A 1,292-nucleotide genomic window follows, 5' to 3' on the forward strand; every position below is an offset into this window, starting at 1 on the left:
GAGAGGCATGTGAAGTAGAGGGTACTGGATCTCTTTGTAGGCCTCTACTACATTTTTAGAAAATGTTCCAGGCAGTGTTGGGGTCCTGAGCCTCAAACCCTACCAATCCCTAATCAATCAGGACAAAACCATCTAACTCCTTGCTTGTAAATCTCTTGGGCTCTGGGGTTGGTACCTCTTCATCTTCGATCAATTGCTTTTGTAGTTGAATGAGGTCCTCAGCATATAATTCTTCTCCATGAGATGCCAGCAGCTCTGTGAAATCATCAACCTCCACCTCATACACAAATTAGGGGACAATTTTTTCCACACACCATTCAAGTTCATCTGCTTAACTTCGTTGCAAGAATCACAAATGTTTCTTATAGCAGCAAGAATGTTTAAGATTCCCAAAAAAATACTTTTAGAGACAAGTTCTTGTCCTTATCAGTTCCCTGGAAGCCATAACAAATTGTCCTTTGATGGTACTAGGCCTTAAAAGAGGCTATGACACCTCAGTACATAGGATGTTTAAGGGAGGTGGTATTAGATGAAGGAAAACCACCTTGACATTAGAATGAAAATCATCCAAATGGGCAGGGTAACCAAGGGCAGCTAAAGCAGCAGACCTTTGCAAGAGCAAAGATTTACTTCTTCTCGGTCTTCTTGGGCAAGAGAACTGCCTGGATATTAGGCAGGACACCTCCCTGGGCAATGGTCACGCCAGACAGCAACTTGTTGAGTTTCTTCGTCGTTGCGAATGGCCAGTTGTAAGTGACGGGGGATGATCCTGGTCTTCTTGTTATCACGGGCAGCATTGCCGGCCAACTCGAGGACCTCAGCAGCCAAGTACTCCATGACTGCAGCCAGGTAGACTGGAGCTCCGGCTCCTACGCGTTCAGCATAGTTGCCCTTGCGCAACAGACGGTGGATACGTCCCACGGGAAACTGAAGGCCAGCTCTGCTGCTGCGGGACTTTGACTTTCCCTTGACTTTGCCTCCTTTGCCGCGACCAGACATGATGAAAGGATGATGATGTGGTGTTACCTCGAAGCAACATCTTAAGACGCTCCTGATTCTTCGTCGAGATTGTAATCACGTGCAGTACTTTTCCTGATCCTGATTATACTCGCAAGATCTTCAATAGACCTTTATATTATTATAGAAGTTCCTGGTGTTATACATGAAGTTTGTTAATTTTGTATGTTTCAGTTTGTAAATATATTTTAAGTTAATAGAATTTTTCATGTTATACCTTTATATTAAAAAATTAAAACAAGGAAACTTAATAATGAACAATCATATATATTTTA

At 42.6% G+C, this 1,292-nt stretch overlaps 1 protein-coding gene across 1 annotated transcript; it reads right to left on the reverse strand.

Moving 5' to 3' along the window:
* Positions 1-589: 589 nt before the first annotated feature.
* LOC135199555 (histone H2A-like) lies at positions 590-1,035 on the reverse strand. The gene is given in 2 exon segments (XM_064227712.1): positions 590-722; positions 724-1,035. Coding segments are annotated over 2 exon segments (372 nt in total). The 5' UTR covers positions 1,000-1,035; the 3' UTR covers positions 590-626.
* Between the last annotated feature and the right edge of the window lie 257 nt (positions 1,036-1,292).

Source organism: Macrobrachium nipponense, chromosome 25 (assembly GCF_015104395.2).
Source record: "Macrobrachium nipponense isolate FS-2020 chromosome 25, ASM1510439v2, whole genome shotgun sequence".
NCBI classification, from domain to species: Eukaryota; Metazoa; Arthropoda; class Malacostraca; order Decapoda; family Palaemonidae; genus Macrobrachium; species Macrobrachium nipponense.